Source organism: Kogia breviceps, chromosome 9 (genome assembly GCF_026419965.1).
Source record: "Kogia breviceps isolate mKogBre1 chromosome 9, mKogBre1 haplotype 1, whole genome shotgun sequence".
Taxonomy (NCBI): domain Eukaryota; kingdom Metazoa; phylum Chordata; class Mammalia; order Artiodactyla; family Physeteridae; genus Kogia; species Kogia breviceps.
The window spans coordinates 95509259-95532644 of record NC_081318.1 but is presented as its reverse complement, the minus strand read 5'-3'; the positions used below and the strand labels follow the sequence as shown (position 1 = coordinate 95532644).

Below are 23386 nucleotides of genomic sequence, written 5' to 3'. Positions count from 1 at the left end.
GTTAACACTGTGGTGACTAGAGTCCTTTTTTCCTTCCCTTGGATGATTAGGCAAGAAATCCCCTAAAATGACTGGGAATTGGGACTTAAGTTCTTTCCTGATGATTGCTTGTTTATGGTAGCTGTGGAACTCAAAAGGGATTTAGGGTTTTCACAGAAGTCTGGGGAACAGTACGATGAGGAATGAGGGCCTGGCCTGAAGCCGATTTCACCATGTCCCTTGGGATGAGAGGAGTGAGGGTTGCATTAGAAATGTGTTTTGGCATGCCTCTCCCATTAAGGGCAGTGAGTACACGTTTTGGAAATAATGGGCTCTTAAATGTATCCATTTAAAATTTTTTCTAAAACACCATTGTGCCAGAACTGATAGAGAAAGGTGAAACTGAAAACTGCTTTTGATTTGCTTACCTCGCGCTGGCAAAAAGCAGTGGGAATCGAGAGGGCTGAGCCTGCTCTTCGTTCTCCTGGGTGGAAAGCAGGTTTCATCCCCACTCCGAGGCCAGGGAAGAAGAGCGGGGTCTGTGCATTAAAGCTAAACATCAAATGCAGCTGAGTGGCGTCTTCTTGCTTACAATTCAGGGTAAAATGACTGCTACTCGTTTAAATTATTTCTTGGCCAGGCATTTTATTAAAATTGAGCTGGGGGGCTTCCCTGGTGGCGCAGTGGTTGAGAGTCCGCCTGCCGATGCAGGGGACATGGGTTTGTGCCCCGGTCCGGGAAGATCCCACATGCCGCGGAGCGGCTGGGCCCGTGAGCCATGGCCGCTGAGCCTGTGCATCCGGAGCCTGTGCTCCGCAACGGGAGAGGCCACAACAGTGAGAGGCCCGCGTACCGCAAAAAAAAAAAAAAAAAAAATTGAGCTGGATTTTTGTGGCTGGGAATATAATTACTGTTCTCACCCTGTTAGGGTTTAATCTGCTGGTCATTCCTTTGGGTGTGGGCATTAGCCACCAAAGGTCTTTAAGGAAAGCCATCTTGGTCAGGGTGTCAAGGTGTGGCCCAACAGAAGTAAGCACCTCTGTGGATTTTGTCCCTATGCTGTCCTGCTGTGGTCTGGGTTCCTCCAAACCCGTTCCTGACCCCCTAAAGGTGACAGTGTTAGGAGCGGGGCTGTTGGAAGGCGTGTAAAGGCATGGATGGCGTGAAAGGCGTGGATGGCGTAGTGCCTTACCGAGAGACACAGAGAGCTCGCTAGCCCCTCCGCCACCTGAGGACACAGGAAATCTCTGGGCTGGAAGAGGGCCCTCACCCGCCTGTGCTGGCGCCCTGCCTCCAGGACAGTGAGAAGTAAATTTGTTGCTTGTAAGCTCCCTAGTCAGTCATATTTTGTGATAGCAGCCTGAATGGACTAAGACACAAACCCGGGAACGTGTCCCAGCCCTCAGGTGATGGTGAGAAAAACAGTACAGCCAGGAGTGTGCCACTGAGCAGATACTCTGTTGAGCCATCAGTAGCCATCATTTTAGTAGAAGTTGCTGTATTGAGAATGCAAGTATGAAAGGAGACAGTTAACTTTAAAAAAGAAAAACTACTTGATTCTAGATGAGGGCATTGAGTGTATTGTAATCTATGTGAGTGATAGTGTGTGTCAGACCAAAGACCTCTTGAATACAGTGGAGAATTTCAGAGCATGCAAGAAACTTGCGTGTAGCCAAAGGAGTGCATTTGCAGGGGACGGCATCAGGATAAGTGGCGTCCAGCAGAAGATGAGGAAGAGTGTAGGAGCAGGTGAGAACGGAGGGTGAAACTCAGGAGCTGGGTGTTTAGTTTTGTTTTGTTTTGGCCACGCCACGCTGCTTGTGGAATCTTATTCCCTGACCAGGGATCAAACCTGTGCCCTCAACAGTGAGAGCGTGGAGTCCCAGCTGCTGGACTGCCAGGGAAATCCCAGGAGCTGGGTTTTAAAAGAGGCACTATTCTTAATTTTTAATGTTGAGATGAAACTTGTTAGAATGATTTTAACTTAGCTCCAGAATTACCTAGAAATCATCAGATTCTCTTATTGCTGTGAAGAGAAAAGCCCCTCTGTGGCGTTTGGCCCATACAGGATAGGATGGTCACTGCCCCACTTGATTTTTGTGGCTTCAAGTTTAAAACCTTCTCGGTCATAGCATTTCCATGCGGCGTAGGCAGTGAAGACAGGCAGATTGCACACGTGGGCTTAGAGCAGTTTGTGAACGTGAGGGGTGTCTGGCCTGGAAATGCTGGGGAGGCGAGACGCAGGCCTCAGCGAGGCCTCACTCTGTCCTGTAGAAGCTGTACGCCGAGATGGGCCTGCGGGGAAGTGTGATCTGGGCCGGTCTCCGCGGGAACTGGATTCTGGAGATAACTAGAAAAGTTTCTTCATACTAGTGAGTCTCAGAACTTTTAAAACATCAACTGCTTTAACTCTGATGTTATCTGAAGCACTGAATCTGTGTTATAAGAGGTCTGTTTTTTCCCCCTCTGTGGTAAACTCTCTCTCAGAAGCTGAGCTCCGTGCGAGCAGGGGCTCCGTCTGCCTCCTTTAGAAACTGCCTGCTGCCCGGAGCCCAGGTTGGGGGGTGGTGCCTGGTGAAGGTGGCTCCCTGCCGACTTACTACATTTGAAAGCCTCCACCTGAGTCCAGTCTTTATTTTTTATTTTTTTATAATTTATTATTATTATTATTATTGGCTGCGTTGGGTCTTCATTGCTGTGCGCGGGCTTCTCATTGCGGTGGCTTCTCTTGTTGCGGAGCACGGGCTCTAGGCGCGCGGGCTTCAGTGGTCGTGGCTCGTGGGCTCTAGAGCGCAGGCCCAGTAGCTGTGGCGCACAGGCTTAGTTGCTCCGCGGCAGGTGGGATCTTCTCAGACCAGGGTTCAAACCCGTGTCCCTTGCATTGGCAGGCGGGTTCTTAACCACTGCGCCGCCGCGGAATCCCCCAGTCTTTGTTTCAGATGGAAGTCTTTGTGAGCTAGAAGCGGGGCGGTGGCTGACCCTCGGTGCTGAGGCAGTCCTGGTAACGCCCGTCGTCCTGGCATCACTGGCGGCAGGCTCACTGCCCTGGGTCCCCGCATGGAGGCTGCGTGAGAGGCCTCCCAGCGAGAGTTGCGGTGGAGATAAGTGTGTGATCGTGACAGTGCTGCAGCCCGGAGGCTGGCTGTAATGACACAGAACACACAGCAAAGGTATGTGGGGAATAACAGACCACGAGCCGAGAGTAGCTTTGAATTACTGTTTCACTCATTCAAATTTGAGCATGTGGTGCAAAAACACAAAAAACAAACAAAAAACAATGAAATTGCTGTAACAGGTTCAGGTAAATTCTATTATAGTTCATCCCATTTATTCCTGTCATTTAGTATGAGCTCCGCAGTAGTGAGATATTTGTTTTTACTGCATCCTGTAACACAGCGTTGGAATTCTTTTAAAGTTATTTTGTTGTTTGCTTTGTGCCCGTTCTTCAGTAGCAGTTTTACTGAGGTGTAATCTACACAGCATACAATTTACCCTTTCAAAGTGTGCCATTCAGTTGTTTTTAGTATATTCACACAGCTCTGCAACCATTACCTAGTCTCTGATTTTAGAACATTTTCGTTACCTCACAAAGAAACCCTGGGCCCATGAGCACTCACTCTCCATCCCCCTACCCTCAGCCCCTGGCAACCCTGATCTACTTTCTGTCTCTCTGAATTCGCCTGTTCTGGATTGTTCATATAAATGGAGTCATGCAATATGTCGATGTTTGTCATGGCCCGTCTCATTTACTCTAGTGCTCTCCGGGTTTGTCCGTGTGGCAGCATGAATCAGTGCTCCGTTCTTTTTGTGTATGGATGGACCGCGTCAGGCTTCTCCATCGGTTGATGGACATTTGGGTTGTCGCCCAAACTTTTTGGCTGTTACGCATAACGCTGCTGTGAACATCAATGTTTTTGTGTGGACACAATGTTTTCATTTCTCTTGAACGCATATGTTGTGATACTTGAATTACAAAGGTTTTTAATTTTGATGAAGTCCAATTTTCTGTTTCTTGTTTTTGTTACTTGTGCTTTTGATATGTCACATCTAAGAAACCATTGCCTACTTCAAGGTCATGGAAATTTATTCTTGAGTTTTCTTCCAAAAATTTATGGTTCTAGCTCTTAGGTCTAGGATCTGTTTTATGTGTGGGAGGTACGGTTTAATACAGATCTTCACCTCACATATTTACCTACATGTACTTTGTAGGAATTTGTTCAAATTTCTTGTGTTTTTTTTTTTTTTTTGTCTTGCTTTGTACCTGTATTTATTGATAGGTTTCCTTTCTAATTTGTATGCTTTTGAGATTTATCCTAATTTATTTCATATCATGGTTTCTTTTCTAGTTACCAGGAGTTAGAATACCAGGATTTCCCTTTATCGTCCCCCATGTGTGGTGTAAAACCTCATATGCTTGTGTGTGTAATTCTGGAATGCTGAAATTTCATAGTCAGTATAATACATTTTCCTTGACAAATCACTTAATATTCAAGAGGAGTATAACGGAAGCAGTACTTAACTGTTTTCCTGAGGGAGCGCCCTGATGACCTGAGGCTGGCGTGTAGAGTGGCCTTCCCTCCCTCAGGGCCCCTCCCTGTCAGCCTTCCCTGATCTGTCAGGGTGATTCTGCACCCCCACCACCCCACCACCCCCCGCCCCCGGAGTGGGTCAGGAAGCCTGAGAGGCAGCTGCCCATCTGGCCTTGCTGGTGTCTGGGTGGCCTGCGTGTGGGTGAGAGCTGATGCTGAGGGAAGGTTACGTATTACTCGGTATTCTTAGGAAGGAAAGGCTGGAAATGGTTTAAAAAGTAAAGACTCACAATCAAGTGTTTGTTATTGGCACAATTTGTTTCAACGAAACACATCTTGGTATATTTTCCTAAGGGAAAAAATTGTCAAGGTAAAAGCTACTTGTACAATAGGACAGATAGTAAAAAATTGTTTTTAAAGTGTTGTACTGTTTGGTTATTTTATTTTTGTTTTATACGTGGTGGGAGTGGAGGTGGCTGTGTTTCTTGTGTGTTATGGGCCAGTCTGGAGTTGGTGAGTGGACTTGAAGCCCGTATTCATCAGAGGAACCTGTTCTTGGCGTTTCTAGCAATAGACGCACAAGTTTGGGAGCTTAGGGTTTGTTTTTAAGTAACCTTTATGAACTTTCTTTTTTTTTTTTTTTTTTTGTGGTACGCGGGCCTCTCACTGTTGTGGCCTCTCCCGTTGCGGAGCGCAGGCTCAGCGGCCACGGCTCACGGGCCCAGCCGCTCCGCGGCACGTGGGATCTTCCCGGACCGGGGCGCGAACCCGCGTCCCCTGCATCGGCAGGCAGATTCTCAACCACTGCGCCACCAGGGAGGCCCATATCAACTGTTTTTTAAGACAGCGTTTCTTCTTATCGTGGAATTGAACATAAGAAGTTGTGTATATGATCATAGGGCCAAGGCGAGTTTATTTCGTCTTTCTTGGCATTATAGAGTTTTTCCACCTATCTCCATGATCCACATATTTGTTCTTTTTAAAGGCAGTGCACTATTCTGTTATATTGCAGTATGATTATGTATTCAGTGTCTTGGTATTTAGGACTGTTTTGCATACTGCATATTTTCCTATTACAGACAGTTTCTTTTCACGTACAGTTTTTTGTGTGGGATTACCTGGTCAAAAGTGTGTCAGATATTTTAGGATTTCCTTTGGAATCGCTTTCATCAGTTTATCGGGTCGGCTAGTTCGGTATAGCTTTCCAGCCTTTGTATTGTTTTCATCACTGTTATTACGTAGATTTTAAGGCACCTGTCGTGGTAAAGCATCTCTCTTTTCATGGAAGATTGTACTCTGTTGCCTGTTGATGGAGTTTAGTCTGTCTGAGAACTGTGTCCTCAGGAGCAGCTTCCCATGTTCTGAGCGGGCCTGAGCAGACCGAGCTCAGCAGTTGCAAACCTGGCGAGCGTTTATTCCAGGTCAGAGTAACATTCTCCGCCCGCGGAGCTGGTTTCACCGTGTTGTGTGTGTGCTCTCTTCATTTGCTCTAACCTCGCCCTGGTGAGATGAGCAGTTACTATAAAATCAATAGAGCTCCATTAGAGACAATGCAGAACGAGAAAGAAACAACTTTACAACAAAGCTGGTGTCTCAGAGCACCTGTTTTCCACCTTTATGGGCACTTTGAAAATTACTCCTGGGGTTGTATGTAGAACACAGTTTTGACTAATGTTACTACTCAACACATTACCATACACTTTCCCACACGTTACTGAGTGCCGTTAACTACTCCTCGTCAGGTGGGTGTACCGTGGCTGGCTGTGTTTTTGACCACCGTTCTCCGATGACTGAGCCCTTGTAACTTTGCGCACGTATGTAATTTTGCAGTGCGCACAGTTTGGGGGCACGGCGGGTGGGTGGGTGCCTGGGTTTATCTCCTTAGGCGGGGTCCCTGCGGCAGGGATTTCTGGGTGAAAGGGGCGAACGGTCGTGGTCCTCCCACGTGTTCTCACGGGGACTGTGTTTCTCCTCTGAGAGGGCGGGTGCACCTGCCTCGGGACAATAGACCGGACCTGCAGCCTCCACGCTTAACTCTGTCCCCCGTCTTTACCTGGGAGCCAGGAACTTACTTAACACCCAGTCCCTTTCCGGAGAAATACCTTCTAGTGATTTCCGTGTTGAGAATTGTGTGCACACCGTGACGAGTACTCTGTGTGCAGACCAGCTCACAAGGAGGCAGGTTGAACGGGTGCAGGCCCAAAGGAAGAGTCATCGCGGGGTGGATCGCCAGTCGTTTTTTCCTTTGTTTTTGTAATTTTCTGTGATATCCTTTTATCTTCTTTACGATTAAAGAAACAGGAGGGGTGTGTGTCTACACTGAGTTGAGTAAGTGGGTGGAGCAGACCAGGCCTCCTGAGAAGACCTTTGTGAGCCCCGGACTGACCCTCTCTCGGTGCGTCGCGTGTACAAACCCCCTCGATGGTTAGGTTACAGCAGGGGGCCAGCGGGAGGGGAAGTGGCCTCTGTGTGAGGGCGCCCTTGTCGGCGGCTTGGGCACCAGGACGAGGGGAGCTGCGGGGCAAACGGAGGCAGCCTCTCGGTGCGCGGCTCCTGTGAACAGACAGAGGACAGTCCTCCTGTCCTTTTGGCAGTTTGACTTTAAAAATAACTTTTTTTCCTATTGCGCACAAGGCTGTTCGAGTTCGTGGACCGTTTACGAGCCTGTCAGTCACTCTGTCAGGGCTGCTCGTAGCCCACACTTTTCCTACTGCAGTTACAGCACATTTTGAAAAGTATAACTTCAGGGTTTATAAATTGCTGTCCTGATAGCTTAGACTTTACAACAAATGTGTGGAGATGAATGGTATTTGATCTGGGTTTGGCTCTAGGGCTGTGCCGTCCAGTACAGTCGCCACTAGCTCTTTGTGGCTATTTAAACTTAACTTAAAAGTAAACTTCTGTTCCGTAGTTGCACTCACCCCGTCCTGAGCGCTCAGTAGCCACGTGGTGCTGGCAGCGGCCGTATTGGACAGTACCTGTGAAGTACGCCTCCACTATCACTACTGTCAAGTTCTCTTGAACAGCGCTCTTCCAGAGGAAAAGGTTCCCCTTTCTTTGCATGGTAACCTGCAGAAAAAATGGTCCAAGGAGTTTAAATAGCATGTATCTTAAAGCTTTTTCTAAGCAAATTTGCAAATCGCAAAGAATCCCAAGTTGGGGAGAGTGCCTCGGTCAGTCTTTTGCAAATGAAAATATTCTGGGCGTCCTCAGCATGCTCTGCTTATTTAAAGAAACTTGGAACTGATACAAATGAATTCTTCCTTTTTAAATGAAGCCTTGTTTATATTCATCAAGCTTGCTTGAAATGTGACATTTTCGTCTGTGGGAAAGCTGGCCTCTGTTGTCATGTAGTGTTGAGCAGGTAGGTATCTGCTTCGTTGTAAAGAACCCGGCTGGAGCAACAATGGGACATGCACAGTTGGAGCTTTCTTGACATGCCTGTTTTTCCCTGTAGGAGAACTGCGGCACATCACCAAGCTGAAGCCCTGGAGCCTCTTTGATGTACTTGTGGAAAAGTATGGTTGGCCCCATGAAGATGCTGCACAGTTTACAGATTTCCTGATACCAATGTTAGAAATGGTTCCAGAAAAACGAGCCTCAGCTGGCGAATGCCTTCGGCATCCCTGGTTGAATTCTTAGCAGATTCTGCACACACGCGTTCTAAGCTGGCACGTGTTGTCCAGTGCATTGGCCCTAAAGGGGGACTCTCGTTCTTAACAGGATTACAAGTGAGCTGGCTTCATCCTCAGACCTTTTATTTTGCTTTGAGGTACTGTCGTTTGACATTTTGCTTTTCTGTGCACTGTGATCCTGGGGAAGGGCAGTCTTTTGTCTTCAGCTTAGTAGTTACTGACCCACTTTACTTCTGGAAACGATAACATGTCTCTAAGCATTGTTTCTTGTGTTGTGTGACATTCAAATGTCAATTTTTTTGAACGAAAAATACTTTCCTCCTTGTGTTTTGGCAGGTTTTGTAACTATTTATGAAGAAATATTTTAGCTGAGTACTATATAATTTACAATCTTAAGAAATTATCAAGTTGGAACCAAGAAATAGCAAGGAAATGTACAATTTGATCTTCTGGCAAAGGGACATCATTCCTGTATTATAGTGTATGTAAATGCACCCTGTAAATGTTAATTTCCATTAAATATGGGATGGGGACTCAAATTTCAGAAAAGCTACCCAGTCTTGAGTGCTTTGTAGCCTAAGTTGCATGTAATGGACTTTAATTATTCGGAGGAGTTGTGCAAACTTTTCATTCCATGACAGTCCTTTTGCACTGGATTTTAAACAACTGGCTCTGGGTTATATCATTCCCTATATGGCACTTTATACAAAGAAAAGACATGCTTCTCATTCTAAAATACGTATTATAGTTTAGGACCCCCATTCATATTTTTGCATATTTTAAATTAAAGGTACTTTTAAGGAAAAAGAGCAATTTCCCTTTAAAAATGTGGTAGCCTGGTACCATGTGGTGTTGCCTCCTCCAAGCCCTGTAAGTTAAACTCTACATAGATTAAATTGGACAAGAGAAACATGTTCAGTGTGTGGAATGAAAAAATATATTTTTTTGGAAAAGCTTGCTCGTGTTTGTCTAGAACCAAGGTATGATACGTACAATTTGCAGTGCAGTGGGCAGAATACTAACATCTCAGAGGTAACAGGGGTTGCATTCATTCCAGAGACAGTTTTGTGTGTGGCTACAACACATTTTACTAGCTTTTTCATTGTCTTTCCATGCATTGAAGTTGAGAAAATGATTTTTTCCCTTTGCAGATTGTGCATAATTTTGCTTATGCATTTCCTTAAAACTGTAGAATCCAGAACACAAACCATAGTAGGCAATACAACTTTAGAATGTAATACATAGAGGTACATTTAGCCTCTTTTAGAAATCAGTGGATTGAATTTTTTTTTGTTTGTTCTACATTCCTCAAGGTGCCTCGTTTTTCTTGACTTTGTCCATTAACATTTATCCATATGCCTTTGCAATAACTAGATTGTGAAAAGATAACAAGTGTTGTAACTAATCCATTGTTTGAGGTGCTTGCAGTTGTCTTTAAAATTAAAGTGTTTGGGGTTTTTTTTTTTTTTTCAGACATTGCCTTGGTCATTGGCCTATATTTGAAGCGATAGAATCAATAAACATTTGCTACCTTTTTAATGTAGTGTAACCAGAACTAAAGGAAGTATTGGCATTCCTGTAGCAGGAAATGTAGTTGTAGAACATGCATTAAGGCTTAATACGAGGAAAACACTCATTGTTTTTTGTAAGGGTAGGATACGGATCTAGAAAAGATGCTGTAGTATAGATCCATTACCTAGAATTTCTGTGAACCTTTTTCATTCAAGTTTCATCAAAAACATACTAGTTACATTTTGTTGGCGCGTTGTCAGTTTTCTTTCTTCTTCTTAACAGTATTCACTGTGAGGGAACAAGACACGTAATCCTCTTAGGAGTTAGCATTAGATCATATCGCTGTGAGGTGGAAGATACCATTCATTTATGAAATGTGCATGCTAAATTTTTCTACTGAGGCTGTAGGTGACCTTGTAGAACTCTGTGAAAGATAGTGGCTGTAGACCAGTGATGCCATCCATCATTTGCACAGGAACCATTCTCACGAGAACCACGGAGTTCATGTATGTCTTCCGTAAGTCCTTAAGAATTTTTATCAGGGTTATGCCACACTTGAATGAAATTTGTCTAATATACAGTTTTGGCTCGTGTTAGAAAATAATCCACATAATTACGAATTTTGTTAAGGATCTCTCATTTAGGATAAAATAGCCTAACTAGTTTATAAATGTAAAAGCAGTTGTTCTAGAAGGAATATACATTTGTATTAGGTATGGTATGGTTTTTAGCAGATTCTTGGTGGCTCAACGATGATGAATGCACATAAGCTAAACGAGAACCACTGGTTATGCAAAACACTATAGCCAGCTCAGTGATTTTAGTTGAATTGTCCTATCTTTTCCTTTCTCTAGTCCATGTGAAGTCATCATGGAAAATGACAAGCAGTGGATCACATATGTGATGACAGCAGATTCAGAAGCTGGCTGTCTGGAAATTAGAACTGCCCCAAAGAGGCAGAGGAAAAGTGGGTATAATAGGAGCTTCAAAAAAGCATTAGCTCTCTAGGTGAAAACTGATTTACTAACTCACTTCTTCCCGTACTTGGATCATCCATCCGTAGCTAGTTAACAGCTGGGGTAGAGAACTTCGGTTTGTATCTGCCGGTGAAATTACTTCTTAAATTCCAGTTTTCTCCCATTCATTTTTTTTAGAAATTAATGCAGTTTACAGAAAAGTTTCCGTATACATTATTTGCATAGTAGGCAAATCTAAAACTATGAGGAATTTAAACCTTTAGCACAGTCCTTTTAAAGAGGTGTGAATATTCATAGTTCACTATGCTAGTTAACTTTGTCTTCTGTTTGAAACTGTGGGGAGAGGGCCGGTGGATGACTGGATGATGTAAAGCCACTTCTTCGTGGACAGGTATTTCTTTAGCAAATACCGTAAGTAGAATCTTGTTTGATAATCAAGGATGGCAAAGTTGACCTAAGTTCTTCTAAAACTCGATTAGGATTGAGCCCTAAACACAGCTGTGTTAATGTAGCTCTTTTCAAAAGGAAATGGAAATTAAAAGTGTAAAACATGACATACTACTGCCAATCTTAATCATTTTTAGTCTGTTTACTTTTTTCTCCAATACACAGAATTTGTATACTGTGTCAAATTATCTCAAGTAATTGGATGGTGAAATATGTGTTGACAAATACTGTCACTACTATTGGTTTATACTTAATCCTCCTGAGAGGTAGAAGACAAAGAACTTATTATGCCAAAATAGTAACTAGCATTTTGTATTTTAGCAATAAAATGTTCACTTGAGAGGCCATTTTCATTTCACTTGAGAGAGCTAAGAATGCCTTTTTCCTTTAGTTTTGTACACCCAAAACAAATTTGTGAAATTTCCTGCTACTCTTTTAAATACTATAGCTAGACAGTAAATGTAAAGGTTTTCAACTAATTTTGGCTCATCAGTAGGACATTTCCAGTCATGTTCTAACATGTACAAATTAGATATTCCTGTGTGTTTAGGTAAAATATTCTGTACTTTCAAACAGTTGTAAATTAGTCTATGGTTGAATCATGGGATGCTTTAATGGAATGGATTCATTTTGTACGATGTCAGATATAAGTAAATGTGTGTAGCATTTACGTAGCACAGTAGTTTCTTATGGCTCCTGCTCCTGCAAAAAAATAACATGTAGGAACATTCCAGGAACAAGCCTTTACCGCCTCCTGATGATTGCTGCAGTCCAGTCCAGCTGAGGTAGTAGTTGCGAAAGAAAATGGAAGGCTCCTTACAAACTCTATCTGGAAAAGGTAACTTCTGTAGAAACACTTGCATAAACAGACACCAATCTCAGAAGTGGTACAGGACGATTTGGTAAAACTGACATAATTGTGGTTTATTAACATGAATTAAAATGCCCAACCAGTGCTTCAATGTGACAGTATATTTAAAATAGAGGAATTAAAGGCCATATACTGTACTACTTTCACAAAGATCACACAGTTTTGCAAAGACATGTCATATATGTACAGTGCTATATGTCAAGATGAGAAAAGCTGTAAGCGATTATATACGCAAAAGAAATGCAGTATTTACAGTTTGTCAGGAGACATTAAAAATCATCTATACATTAAATTACATTTTGCTTGCAAATAACCGATAAAACAAAATGAGCCATCTTCACACCAAACTAAAAATCTGTATTGCATTTTTTTATACATAAGATGCACTCACAGAACTGCTGATTGATAGAAAGAAAATCCTCATACTGCCATTACTTAGCCGTGTATTTAATGCATATGTATAAAATAATAATATAGAAGACATTCACTAAATGAATTTAATTCCAACAATAAAATTTAAAGATCATGTAGCATCAAATCTACTGCCAGAAAAACAGCTGGAATGTTCACTTACAAAATAAAAGATACCTACACTGGCTTAACAGCACATTTTTTAAGGAATTTTTTAAAAAGCAAAAATGGGAAAAATACAATGAGAGCACTGGTGTTTTTTTTTTTTTTATACAAAGTTTCATGTACAAGCTTTAAAAAGTACCTTAACAGGTACATATGAAATATACAGTTTATCTTACAGAACATTTAAAAAAATGTTTTTGGAGTCCATTTTAATGCCACCCTGAACCATGGTAATTGTTCTGAAATGTTGGTGGCACCTGTGCTCTGTGAATTGGAATCTGTCCAGGCACTGGAGATGCCTGCTGAGGTCCTTGAACCCCATGTGGCAGGGCCACAGAGCCAGGATGAGGACAGAACCCTGAAGCGGTAGGTGTGGGAATACTGTTTGGTCCTTGGGGCTGGAGATGAGGACCTGCGACTGGTAATGGACAATGTGGCCCTGTTCCGGAAGGCTGGTGTTGGGGTCCCGGTCCCAGAGTGGTGTGGTGTGTAGCTTGTGAGGGGTACGGTGGTACAGCTGGATGAGCACTGGAAGGAAAAAGTGGAGGGCCTTGATGAGGTGGGTGGTGTAAGGCTGGAGCCGATGGGGTATGATGCCCGGAAGCCAGAACACTGGAAGGCGGAGGGGGGGGCGGTGGGGGAGGGGCTGAGCTCACCACGTGCTGGTGTTGTGCTTGCAGACCTGGGAGTCCGGTGGAGGGGTGGGGCGGTGGATGGTGGTGCGGGGCGGGGCCGGGAGGGGGAGGGGGGGGCGGCAGACGGTGTCCAGCCGTTTGAGAGTGAACGTGGGACCCAGGGGGGACAGCGTGGACAGGCCCCACGCCGTGTGCTACGGAGTGTGGCTGTTGCTGGGCGAGGTGTGGTCCTGGAGCGGGAGGGGGGGGAGGCGGCGGGGGGACGACGGCCGAGGAGGTCTGGTGGTGGACGGGAGGGTTCTGCGAAGGCAGAAAGTGCCCTGGAGTCACGTGGTGTCCCGGAACGGCTTGCTGGCCCGAGGTGCCGGGAAGAGCTTGATTTGGTCCTGATGTAAACACAGTTTGTTGGGAAAGACTGCCTTTGAGCGGATTATAGCTCTGAAAGTTTGCGGAGGGCTGCTGGTTTTGATAGTAAGAGGAGGAGGGCGGGGGCGGGGGGGGCGGCGGGGGCGGAGCCGCGGCGCCCAGGCTCGGCTGGGTGAACTGCTGACCGAGTGCCGCCGGCGGAGGCTGTCCTGAGGGCGTCTGCGTGAACAGCGCTCCAGAAGGGGCCTGCTGCTGCGTACTGGCTGGAAGGTTCTGTGCTGCTGGGTAAAAATTTCTTGGAGGCTCTCGCTGAGGTGTTCCGACTTGAGGTGACTGTGAGTGGTGAGGCCTGTAGGGAGAGCCTAACTGCTGTGAAGGAGGCTTTGGCGACAGGTAACCGTGTTGTACGGGCGTGTGAGGCGTCGACGACTTGGGAGGATTTTCTCCGTGAGGCGATGGAGGACAGTGCAGCTTCACTGGCGCAGAAGGCAGCTTCTGTGAAAGCTGCTCGGATGAACTGCGAACAAGTGGCTGTGGAGGATGGTTCTTCGAAAGCGCTTGCGTGTTACTCGACAGCTGTTTTTGATGGAGTTCTGTTCTCAGGTGGACGCCGTTCTCAGCTTCTGACACAGTAACTGCTCCCTCCCAATGGGAGTCTGGCTTTGTGAGTATTTTCCCATGTGGCTGGGCAGGAACTGCAGGTCCCGGTGAACCAGGCTGTGAGAAGAAAACACTTTTATATAAACTTTAGAAACATTTTATGTACATTGAGGTTTGTTATTACTGGTATTTAACGTTAGCTAAATATTAACTTTAACGGGGGCAGGGAAAAAGAGGTCTGAGAGGACAGCTACAGAGGCTTGGGATGTTAAAAAGCCAGTTTTTTAAAGTAGTTCGGCAAGTTCTGATAATCAGCGTCAACTGAATTCCCTGAATTTTTATTGAAGACATAAGGAAATTAATCTGCCGTTTTTTCCGCTGAGCAGTGAAACCTGTCTTTGACTCCTATTCTGAAAGAACCACACTTAAACACTGCAGGCAAGTTTCAATTCCATAATTGACATTTCTGTATTCCACCGAAGGATAAATTTGCTTGGGTAGATAAACTGTTTTCATTTGTAATACCTTTTCCACTGCTCAAATACAGGTGATCCAAGGATAAGACTGCTTGAATAGATAATGATGTTCTTTAAGGAAAAAGAAAAAATCAATCTCAGATTTCCTCATCGTTAGTTTCCAAAGATACTGCCCCACTGGATTATCATGTCTTCGTGATCCAGGATAGAGGCAGCATTTCTTTTAAATTAAGAATGTCACCTGACCACTGGCCGGTCAAATATTTTATGAAAACACTATGAATTTCCTAGACACTAGGATAAGAGGTGGAAGGAACTCTTGGAGCAAGTCAAAGCTGCTGAAGTACGTTCAGCACATTGGAACTTTAACAGGAAAAGTGTCCAGAAATCAGAAACCGATCCTTGGTACAGCAGAAAAACCTCCCTGTGCACATTACCATCCACTTTTCTCAGGGCCAAGTTCAAAGGTCAATGTCATTACCTTGCTCATTTTTGAAGGGCTTTTACAAGTATTTTGGGAAGTATCTGGGGATGCACATTCACTTGTAGTCGTGGATTCTGGATTTTCAGGATCAGGGTCTGTAAAGCATAAGGAACCATAGAAAATGTAAAACTGCATGATAAATACTGCTTCTTACTAACACTTCGACGTACATTCTACTGTTCAAACCAACGTCTTATAAAGGCTCTCTCCTTTCTGAAAAGGTATTTAAAACAACAACCATGATAGGTCATCTGCTTACTGACCTTCCATAAGTTCACTGAAAGAAGGGACTGGGCCCTTGGGTTGCAACTGGGGAATGTGATTTGAATGAGATGAAGGTGAAGACGGAACATGAATCGGTGAACATGGGACACATGGTGACTCTCCCCCTAGAGATGAAGCAGAAGCAGACCCAAAGAGAACATTAGAAGCACAGAACGGGGGTGCAGAGTGATTAGCTGACTCCACTTCTGAGCAAAGGAATAAGCTCACTTACCACTATCTTTATCTTTTCGGTGATCACTGAGTAGTAAAGCTCTCTGGTAACTCCTCTCTCGTACCTGCTCCACTGAAGTTGAGGCCGTCCTTTAAAATCAAGTCATAACATCAGTTCAAAAGCTGCTGCCAGCTAGATCAGTTTGTGTCCCTTGATGGCCAACATAGCCTCTCAGATAAAGGCTCTTGCTCTTTGGGGAAGAGCTTTGAAAACAGCTCCCCACCCCAGCCCACAACACCTGCCAAAACTGAGATTTTTGTCCTCATTTATTTGAGGAACTCAAGCAGACGCCATTCCTTTGTCTTAGGCGATTTTTTGGTGAAAAGGAGGGGGTTGTTGAAGGGTGTAGCAAAAAAAACATTCAGAACGTCACTTCAGGTTACCAATGGGACCACATCTACCCCTGACAAATTACCTTGGGTCTGGATTATAAGGCTAGCAGGAAGCTCAGAGGTAAGAGGACCATGGAGCAAAATGAATGTGGCCTCCTGCCCTTTGCAGGACCCTTCTGTATCCAGCTTCTTCTATTCCTACTGAAGAAACACTAAACATGGCTGTTCTCTCAAGGCAAAGAAACTGCCGGATGCTGACTAGGATAAAGGTTCTTTGGAGAGGAATATTTGTGTGAAAATTATCAAGGAGTAGATATAATAGACCTTTAATGATGCAGGCAAATACGTAACTGGTCTAAAACTCTTATCAGTAAAAAGGATCTGTCAAAATTATGATCACAAACCTCTGCTTTAGGAGAACAACAAACAGGAAGGCAGCTGATTAACAAAAACTTTGTTGTTTTTCAGAATAGCACACTTCAAATCTTTACAAAGATAGCTCCATTCAAAATCAGCTCTGTAAAAAGTTAAGATCCTGACTGGATGATAAAATAACAAAGACTACTGTCATTATAACTGCCTGGATGATAACAAAGACTACTGTCATTTTAAGGTATATTATTTGTAGTTCTAAAGTTACCAGTTAGTTAGGGTTTTTTTTGTTTTCAACAGGCAACTCACCATTGGACTTCTGGTTCATTCTTTTCACTGGCAGAAGCTTCCTTAACAGGACAGTTATTGCTGGTTTCTTCCGAAGTAGCATTATAAACTGTAGCTGGTGTTGGTAAAGGTAGGCTAGCTGTGCTTTCTACCTGCTCGCCATTTTCATTCCCGTTGGCACACCCGTCAGCATTGCTGCCGCTCAAGTTTCTGCTTGTGTGAGGTGATACATTAACCAGTGGAAAGTGTTCTGCCTTAGAGCCACTTTTCCTAGCTTCACGTTGTCTTTTCCGGTATTCTAATAGAGAAACCTTAAGCAGGAAAGATAAGGAAAAGCAAATCTTTTATCCTGGTTTTCATATGTCAGTGTCAATCTATTTTTTTTCTAAAGAGAATTACTATATTTACATTAAGAAAATTATATAAAATAATTTGATTCTGAACAAACAATAATAATTAACAATTACTAAATGCCTATATGCCAGGCATTGTGTTAAGATGATTTACATACATTATCTCATTTAATCCTCACAACAACCCTATGAAATAGGAATATTATCATCCCCATTTTACAGATGAGGAAATTGAGTAACTCACTCACTCAAGGTCACACAGCTGGTGAGTGTTGGAGCCGGGATTCGAACCTAGGTCTTACTTGAAAGCCCGTGCTCTTTCCACTATACTATATTGCTTCCCACAAAGTTGCCAACTGGACTCTGTTATAAAAATTAAAAGCACACATCACTAAAATTCTTTTGACTTGCAAAGCAATAAGCCTATTAACAAATAAAATACGTGTTGTAGATTCTCCCACTGATCTGAAATAAGGCATTCTAATTGTCTCAGTATGTCTGCCAACCAAATAATGGTGGTAAATCAGGGAACTTATTATTTATATAATAAATACTTTTATATCCATGGCCTAAATACTGTAGGTATTAAGGAGGAGGAAAGAGGCATTTCTTCTATATCGGCTGCCTGTTCTGTGTAAAATAAGGGTAATAACACAAATATTATTCAATTCTGTTTATTTGGTTGGGAAGTGGTTATCTTTAAAAGTTACTCTTTCAGTGAAATAAATCACCTTGAGGTTTCGATCTCTGAAACCATGCTCCTCCATATCACTAGCTCTCTGCAAACATTATCTAATTCACTGAGCATTTACAAAAGGTTTAAAAACGTACATATAAATAATTCAGTATGAATAAAATATGAATGCCTTACACAATACATACTATAACTACTAATTACCCTCAGAAGTAGTATGAAAAAAACACTATTAAAAGGACTATAAATCGTTAAATTTGTAACCTTTTTCTTTTGTGGTGGATTCTGGGGTGTGCAACTTCCGTCGATCAAACTGTCATTAATAGTCCGTCCAAAACCAGATACAAGCCCATCTTCTGAAGTACAAAACACAGGTGTTTCCATAAACATGCCTCTAGTATCATCCTGCATCAGGCACTTTGACTCACTTATTCGGAAGCCTCCTCCAACCTCCAACTGATGTGAGGGTGTCAGGTCCCTCAAGTTGGAGTTTACTGAGAAGTTAACTCCTGTTCTGTCAGGACTCTTTACCCAGGAAGAATATATCGGGCCCCGTCCAGAGTGAGCAGATTCCAGTTGGCTGTTAGACTCAGTCCTATCATGTGCAGGTGTTTCCATGGTTTTATGTAAGGCAGCTTGCTCGACTGTATCGAGTCCCAGTTGAAGGTCTGACACAGATTCCTTTTCTGCAGGGCACTGCCTACTGACTTCAGTCCTACTCCTAGGGCTGGTATAACCAATAGTCTTTATTTCTTGCAGACCGAGTTCAGTTAAATTAGAATTTCTAAAAGGCCCCAATGTTAACATGGTTGAAGATCTGTCAAAGCCCTGTTTACAGAATTAAAAAAAAAAAAAAATTACACAAATAACCACATTTGGAAGCTAGTTACATTAAATCTACCAATAATTTATAATGATACTAGGGAAAAGTCACTGATTTAAAAAACCTTTTTTAATATCTCCTTACCTCTTGACTATAAGTGCGTCTCTTAATTTCTGGAGAACTTTCTGGGGAAGAAATATTCTACATAAAAGAAATAATCATAATTGAAAATTAAAATATGTTAACAAACCCATGATATTTACAGAAATGAGAACTTAAAATGAGAAACTACTACACACTTTGGTTTTAAACTTTTTCTCTTATTTCCACTCCCCTTATATTTTGCTTTAAGGTCACTTTGATACACACAGTCATTTAGTCTGACTTTTGTATATCAATCAGATGAAATGAAAGTTATGTGCATTTTAATAAAAAATAAAGTTTAAATTCACAAATGCATGTTCAAATTTTCGCTCTTAGATTCTTAAGAACTTTTTTTTTCTGCTCTCAGTACACTAATTATTAAAGGGAGAAAAAAACAGCTATTAAAGAAACCCCATCCCCATGAGTTTTTGTTTTTTCTCACCTCAAAGTGCATGGTATTTCCCGGTGTGCCAGGAGTTACTGGGGTAACTGGTGAATAAATGGGCTTATAACCATTTCTACAAGCTTCATCATCTGACTTTACCCGTGGAGGAGTAGCAAATGATGGATCCGTAGGAGTAATATCTGTGTGAGTTGGGGTAGCATATGGTGAAGGAGTAGGTGTGGAGGTTTCTGAGTAAGCAGAATCTAGTAACTGATAGAGTCTTCGTTTTTTTAGTGGTGTAGTTAAATCTGTTGGTGAAATAAGTTAAGAAATTATACTGCTGCTATTTGCTATAATCTGTAATATATTCTGGGAAACATCAAAAACCATCAGCAGTCATAATTACGATGGTTTTCACCCAGAAACTAAATTTCACGGTTTTTAAAGGTAACAGGAAGCAATCTCTACCCCGCCCCCCCAACTTAGTCAGTTTCACTGTTAGCAAGCATTATCTTGCCAGAAGGCTTACAGGCCTGGGGGGCTCTAAGAAATCTTGCTAGTATAGTCATTAATTTAACTGATTTCTAAGAGTCCTTTTGAATCTTGTTGAAAAACAGCTGGCCAGCTAGGCCCAAAATTCAACCATAAGACCCAACATATTGTACGTGGTACTGCAAATTAAGGTTTTCATGTCTACCTTCGTCTAAAACTTTGAAGGACAGAAAAGAGAAAATATATATAACAATGTGCTTCTTTTGAAAGGTACATAATTAGAATATATATATATATATATATGCTATATATATATATATATATATATATATATATATATATATCCTGCCACATTCTCCACACTAGAACAACACTGAAAAGAAATTCTACCTGGAAGAGAACAGCTATCATTTAATAGTAGTGGACTTCTATTTTCACCATTGACTGTAGGACTTCTGGATCTTTCTTGACAGGGTGAATTAAATCTGTGTAAAATTGCCGAGTTTTCTTCTTCCAGAGCTTGTTTCAACCACCGCTGAAATACACAGAACAATAAACGAAGAGAAATCAGTTTGTAGCTGTTTACATATCCTATAAATGTACAGCCAATTCCAAAAGCATTTCACTACCAGGACTGGTAGTAAGCAATGAGAATGGCACTTGGCTCACACCAGATTTTCATATCCAAAGAAAAGTTTACCTTCTTGCATGAGCCAGAAATGTTTTCAGGAGGTTCTTTTCTTCTCCTTTTTTCTGAAAGGAATGGTGAAGTGAATCTAATGTAGTGCTTAGGAGTAGAGTATACATGCGGACTATAAGTGAGACCCGGTAAAGAATTGAGCTGTGTAGCTAACACTTCAGGATCTGTAGTTATGCGCAGAGGCCTTTCTGAAAGGGTGTCTGAAGGTTTTCCTGTCTTCTCATTCTTCTCACTTAACCATTCATTGACCAAGTGCTAGAGAGAAGGAAAATTTGGATCACTATATATGTAATTATACAGATTCGCCTATAGAATATTCTAATACCAAATTTGTAACTGACATTATCTAAAATGAGAGATTAATTTAAATCATTCATATCTGATGTCTAGAAAGTCAATATAAGTCATTCTGCATTTCCTTGGTTATCTACACTTACTACTAAAATTTTTTACACAATAATACTTTGTAGGAACAAAACACATGACCGTTTTTATAAAATAGTAATAATCTAGGAGACCTCAGTACTATCTTAAAAACACAAACACTAAACTGCTTCTACATTATGTGTAAAACGTTTAGTCTGTCAGACTTTAGGCAGTGTTTTTCTACTCTGGCTGCCCATCAGAATCTCCAGATGAGGCCAGTGCATATAATTTATTTTTTATTTTTAAAGCTGTCGGCACTGACAAGCACTAATGATTTAAGGGGTCTGAAATCTCTAAGTTCCCATGCTTTGAAAATTCACATAGTCCCTTTCTTAATTCTGTTTATTTTTTTTGGATCTACCGTGTACATAGTTCAGTCTTTACTGGCTATATGAATATACCTGATCCTAAAGTATAATGATTACTCACCTTTTTCTTTTTTTAAAAACTAGTTATTTAGTAAAGTTCAGATGTAAATGGGCATGGAAATAAGGATTACATTTCTCAGCTCAAGCACATTTTCTTTGCTGTGTGGCATTTATGTCTTTTCTATCTAGTTATCAAATTATACTCCTTTTATTATAAATGTAATTTGTAGAATATGTAGAAAAACTAGTATATATGTATTTACACATGCATTCCCACAATACACATGCAGACATACATACATTAAAAAAACCAGTCTACCCACATCCTGTCTTCTAGAGATAATCACTATAAGCATTTTGGCATCTTTTCTTTCCTTCCTTTTTTCAATGTATGTAAACTTCCTTTCTAGGACAAGCAACAGGGGCTAAAGCACTTGGGAGTCTGCAACAGACTGCCCTGGTGTGAATCCTGGCTTTGCCACTTACCGTAACCTCAAGCAACTTACATAACTTTTCTACTTCTCAATCCTGATCTATAAAATAAGGGTCATGAGAGAAACTAGCTCTACAAATAGGGTTATTGTAAGGATTGCAAGAGTTAAATAACCAAAGCTCTTCATAGAGTATCTGGCACAGAATAAGTGCCATGTATGAAACTGAAGAAGGCCTTTAGGTTATAGGAAATCACGATAATTTGCTACTCTGTCAAACAGTAACGTTGTTTAAAATAATACTAATGTTTAATAGAACAGTATATATCATATGCAAAACCTGTGGGAAAAAGGCTTTTTTTTTTTTTTAAGAGAGAATCAGGACACAGGAACCAGGGAATTAAATCTATACTGCCACAATAGTTTAGTCATTTAATAATTAAAGGGCAGGGACTATGTCATATTTGTAATCAAGAAAGCAGCCCTTTTTTTTTGTTTTCCTGCACTGTGCAGAGCTTGTGGAATGTTGGTTCCCAGACCAGGGATTGAACCTAGGCCCTCAGCAGTGAGAGTGCAGAGTCTTAACCACTGACCACCAGGGAATTCCGCAAAGTAGCTTTTCTTGTAAACATGAATCTTTTTTCTTTCTCACTAATCCAAATTATGAAGAAAATGTGCAGCTACTTTTTGTCCTCCCAAAGTGGGCAAAAGTAACTGCTCATTGTCAAAATCAAGTACTGGCTTGCTTGTTCAGGATCCAAGGTGCAAAGGTGAGCACAGACTTCAAATTAGAGCTGTGTTTAGATCGGCTCTATCTAATCCTCTGACTCGCCACTGAAGTATACTCCCAGGTTCCTCCTAGATATTTACGAAGTATATTTCTCATGGTTTCACAGTACCTACAAACTATACTGAATTTGGTAAGAACAAAGACCAGAGAAAGTGGGTTTCAAAGTATTTTGTTGTAGAAGGGCATGAGAAGGATCCATTTATGATCTACCTCACTGCCCAAAGAGCCTGACGGTTGCACTTCGGTATCTCTGCTCCAATCTGCTGTACTCAGAATGGGAGAAAAACAAAGCTTCATAAGGGTGTTCTGTATTTCTGGCCTTCCTGTAAAGCTCAGGTTGGTTTATCTCAGTGATACCACAATTGCTTCATTAAATCTGACAGTAGTTTTTGAAAGATTTTTATTAATAAATTGATCTAAAAATACCCTTCCTGAAACCCTCCTACACTGTTGGTGGGAAGGTAAATTGGTACAGACAGTATGGAGGTTCCTTAAAAAACTAAAAATAGAGCTACCATATGATCTGGTAATCCCACTCCTGGGTATATATCTGGAGAAAACCGTAATCCGAAAGGATACATGCACCCCAAAGTTCACTGCAGCAGGACCCAGAGATGATCATACTAAGTGAAGTAAGTCAGAGAAAGACAAATATCATATGAAAGCACTCGTGGAATCTAATTTTTTTTAAAAAGAAACAAATGAACTTATTTTTAAAACAGAAACAGACTTACAGATTACCAAAGGGGAAATGGGGGGTGGGGGGGGATAAATCAGAAGCTTGGGATGAACACATACACACTAATATATATAAGATAACAAACAAGGACCTACTACATAGCACAGGGAACTCAATATTCTATGATAAGCTATATGAGAAAAGAATCTAAAAAATGCATGTATGCATGTGTATAACTGAATCACTTTGCTGTATACCTGAAATTAACACAACACTGTAAATCAACTACACTCCAATAAAATTAAAATGAAACTACCCTTCCTTATAAATTTTCACATCCTACTACATTCTATGGAAATCAACAATTTCTTCACATTTAATTCTTCTAATCTATCTTTACATGAAATTTATACAAACTACAAAGAATAAAGAAAGGATAACATCTCAAACTAGTTATTTCTGAGAAGTGTAGTTTAGTACATAAAGTAGGCAAAATTAAATCATTAGAAATCAGAATTGCAATACT

At 41.8% G+C, this 23386-nt stretch overlaps 2 protein-coding genes across 18 annotated transcripts in view; one reads left to right on the top strand and one right to left on the bottom strand.

The window, feature by feature from the left end:
- SRPK2 (SRSF protein kinase 2) overlaps positions 1-11749 on the top strand; it is a 227021-nt gene extending 215272 nt beyond the window's left edge. For 7 of the 11 annotated variants that reach the window (XM_067042808.1, XM_067042814.1, XM_067042813.1 and 4 more), the window contains one exon: positions 7966-11749. In XM_067042808.1, coding sequence (XP_066898909.1) covers positions 7966-8150 — 185 coding nt within the window. In that variant the 3' untranslated portion in view covers positions 8151-11749. The remainder of the gene's footprint in view (positions 1-7965) is intronic. The other 4 variants (XM_067042812.1, XM_067042809.1, XM_067042818.1 and 1 more) reach the window with 1 other exon arrangement.
- An 87-nt stretch (positions 11750-11836) lies between these two features.
- KMT2E (lysine methyltransferase 2E (inactive)) overlaps positions 11837-23386 on the bottom strand; it is a 99583-nt gene continuing 88033 nt past the window's right edge. For 6 of the 7 annotated variants that reach the window (XM_059074484.2, XM_059074485.2, XM_067042804.1 and 3 more), the window contains 10 exons: positions 20167-20421; positions 19857-20001; positions 19032-19282; positions 18590-18646; positions 17887-18450; positions 16597-16886; positions 15584-15672; positions 15351-15476; positions 15085-15182; positions 11837-14244 (listed from right to left, as the gene is read on the bottom strand). In XM_059074484.2, coding sequence (XP_058930467.1) covers positions 12736-14244; positions 15085-15182; positions 15351-15476; positions 15584-15672; positions 16597-16886; positions 17887-18450; positions 18590-18646; positions 19032-19282; positions 19857-20001; positions 20167-20421 — 3384 coding nt within the window. In that variant the 3' untranslated portion in view covers positions 11837-12735. The remainder of the gene's footprint in view (positions 14245-15084; positions 15183-15350; positions 15477-15583; positions 15673-16596; positions 16887-17886; positions 18451-18589; positions 18647-19031; positions 19283-19856; positions 20002-20166; positions 20422-23386) is intronic. The other variant, XM_059074486.2, reaches the window with a different exon arrangement.